The sequence below is a fragment of the Nicotiana attenuata genome, unplaced genomic scaffold (assembly GCF_001879085.1).
Source record: "Nicotiana attenuata strain UT unplaced genomic scaffold, NIATTr2, whole genome shotgun sequence".
In the NCBI taxonomy this organism is placed as follows: Eukaryota; Viridiplantae; Streptophyta; class Magnoliopsida; order Solanales; family Solanaceae; genus Nicotiana; species Nicotiana attenuata.
Window position 1 is genome coordinate 156,943 of NW_017671882.1, and position 2,951 is coordinate 159,893.

The 2,951-nt window shown below is 46.3% G+C and overlaps 1 protein-coding gene across 1 annotated transcript; it reads right to left on the reverse strand.

Moving 5' to 3' along the window:
• Window positions 1–994: 994 nt before the first annotated feature.
• On the reverse strand, window positions 995–2,722 carry LOC109210713. Its single transcript, XM_019374167.1, has 3 exons — window positions 1,979–2,722; window positions 1,607–1,924; window positions 995–1,564 (listed from the first exon to the last, which is right to left on the reverse strand). The coding sequence occupies exons 1-3, from the start codon at window positions 2,720–2,722 to the stop codon at window positions 995–997; spliced, it is 1,632 nt and encodes a 543-aa protein (XP_019229712.1).
• Between the last annotated feature and the right edge of the window lie 229 nt (window positions 2,723–2,951).

Below are 2,951 nucleotides of genomic sequence, written 5' to 3' on the forward strand. Positions count from 1 at the left end.
ATAGTACCCCTCACACTTAACTATCAAATGAAGGGCTTTGTTGTGGGCAGCCCCTTCCGGGGGAAAATCATTCTTGCTAAATGAAATCTGGTTGACTTCAAAGAATCTTTCCGCCAGTTGTTCAACAGTGGTTTCAATCGGAACATAAGCTTTGTTGAGGGTCTTTATCAACACTTTCTGATGCTCGATTGAGCTTACCAGTAGGGACAGGAGTGAGACCTGAGAGGGAGACTTCCGGAGTTGGTCTATTACCTCGTAATCCGCTATTTTCATTTTCCGGAAGAATTCCTCGGTCTCTTCAGCACTGACGGGCTTCTTAAGCGGGAAACGCTTCCTTTTGTCTTTGTTTAAATCCTCCAAGTTTATGTATTTCTCGGCTGGTTTAGTTTTATTTGCTTCCCCTATGACCTCTTTTCCTTTGTATGTTACTACCGCTTTATTGTAATTCCATGGGACGGCGGTGGGGTCTGTCATGGGCTTTTGTGGTGCGTGGCCGATAACCACGGCTTATTCAGCCTTGGTGAAATTACCGGCCCCCGTGCCACTTAGGTCCCTTGTTCAGCTCGAACCTTTTTGGAGGACTCAATGTCATTTGTTCTTTCCTGTGACCTCGGTGAACATAAAGAATGGCATCTTTAGGGGGTACTTCCCCTGTTTTGGTTTCCACAGTGTGTTTTCTTCACTTTGAGGGGTGGATTTAATCTTCTTCTCCCCCTTATCTTTCTTTGGAGTAGCCCTTGGCTTCTTTTCAACATCAGCGATGGCAATGATGGCTTTCAAGGCGGGATCAAACTCCTTATCTTCGCATCATCCTAATAACTGGCCCGTTATTGTGAGCCGGTAATGGGTTATTGGTCACATTAGGAATCTCTTCATCTTTCAGCACTATCCTTTTTTGCTCTATTACATTTTCAATCGCCCTTTTGAGAGTCTAAGAGTCTTCAGTGTCATTCCCTTCCGCTCTTGAGTGGTAAGCACATCGAGCACCATACCGTTAGGAGGGCGATTCTGGGTTTTGCCTAGTTTGAGGTACGGGTTGCAATAAACCCATTTGGACCAATTTAGGGAAAAGGCTAGAGTATGACTCACCAATAGGCGTGAAATTATTTCTTCTAGGTGGCTCCCGGGCACGGGCATTGTATGGGAAATTGTTTTGTGGGGGTCGGGGATTATATGGAGCTTGGTGAGGAGGGTTATTTTTAGGAAGTGGAGCTCGGTTTTGGTTAAACTGTTGTTGTGGATGAGCGTATGGCTGGGCGTTCATCACCGCGTAAGGTTGAGGAGCCATAGTATAAGCCACATCCTGGTGAGGAAAATAACGGTGTGGGATGCTTGGAGGGAAGTAATTTCTGGGTGGACGGGGATTTCTTAGACTTGAAGCCGCCATCGCCACTTCTTCTTTCTTCTTTCTGTTTGCTACACCTCCTGACCCGCTTTGGATTGCTTGGGACGTAGCTCTTATGGCAGATTGGCTCAATATGCAACCTGTTTTCAGACCATTCTCGACCATCTCACCAATCTTTATAGCCTCAGCAAACGGCTTTCCCATTCCAGACATCATATTCTGAAAGTAGTCAGCCTCTTAGGGTCGTAGAAAAACACTAACCATCGCGGTTTCATCCATCGGGGGCTTGACCCTAGCCGCTTGTTCGCGCCATTTAACAGCATATTCTCGGAAACTTTCTGATGACTTCTTTTTGAGATTTGACAAGGAATTCCTGTCGTGAGCTATGTCTATGTTGTACTGAAACTGCTTGACAAAATCTCGAGCCAAATCATCCCATATGTGCCTGCAAGACATGTCTTGATCCATGTACCATTCGGATGCAATGCCCATTAGACTCTCTCCGAAATAAGCCACTAGAAGCTCTTCTTTTCCACCTGCCCCTCTCAGTTGATTGCAATACCTCTTGAGGTGGGAAAGCTAAAAAGGAAGTCGGAGCTTGGTCCACATCGAGAAAAAACATTCATCATAAACGGATCTCCGATGGTCAAGCCTACCAAGGACACGGAACCCAGCACCACCTATGAGGTCCCCGTGCCCGTCATACTTTTCGATCTTGGGGGTCTTAAAACCAATGGGTAGGTGAACATGTGAGAACATACACAAATCAGCGTAGGATACGCTCTTTTGGCCACTTAAACCTTGTATATTTTTTAGGCTCTGTTCCATGATCCTCATCTTCCGAGTGATTTCTTCTTGCTCGGGGTTCTTTGTAGTTTTCTCCTGTCCCGCGGTGAACTCATACCGGGGTTGTTGAGGGTAAGAATTGGTGGTGAGATGGGCCGTGTCTGGTGGAAAGGATGGTACTTGCAAAGTAAAAGACGATGGATCAAAGCTTGGCCTGGGCAAAGTGGGTTCTGTCGTGGCTGAGGAAGGTGGTGCAGTGAATATGTTGGAAGCTACACCTGAAATTAATGCCTGGGGGCGAACCTCAGAAGGCGTTCCGATAAATTGCGCTGAGATGGTAGGATATCCGAGCAGAGTGTTTGGGTAATATATTGGGACGTTGGAAGTTCCAGTTGCCCTGGGAAGTAGCTCAGGGAAACCAGGTATTGCACTCGGAAGCTCTCTACCGTTGGACCAGGCATCCCACATTTCCAATATGCGGAGTCGTAGTACCCTATTTTCCTCAACAGCCGATGACTCTGATGTTGGGATGGCCGATATCAGGCTATCCTCTGGGATGGGAATTGTTGGTAGATGACTCTCTGACGACATTTCAACACTTCCCTTGGATCTTGTAAAGTAAGGGTGTGAAGCCAGGTTACCACAAAACTAACCACCTTAGATCAAAACCTACTTAATAGCGAACACAACAATCCGGTTAGTTTGAGACAATTAGCACACAGGGAATCGCACATTGGGGGTGTAATGCACCAATACAGTTAAATGTGTTTTTACATGTTCTGCAACGGTTGCGTGTTTCATCTCGGCTTTTGTTTATCTC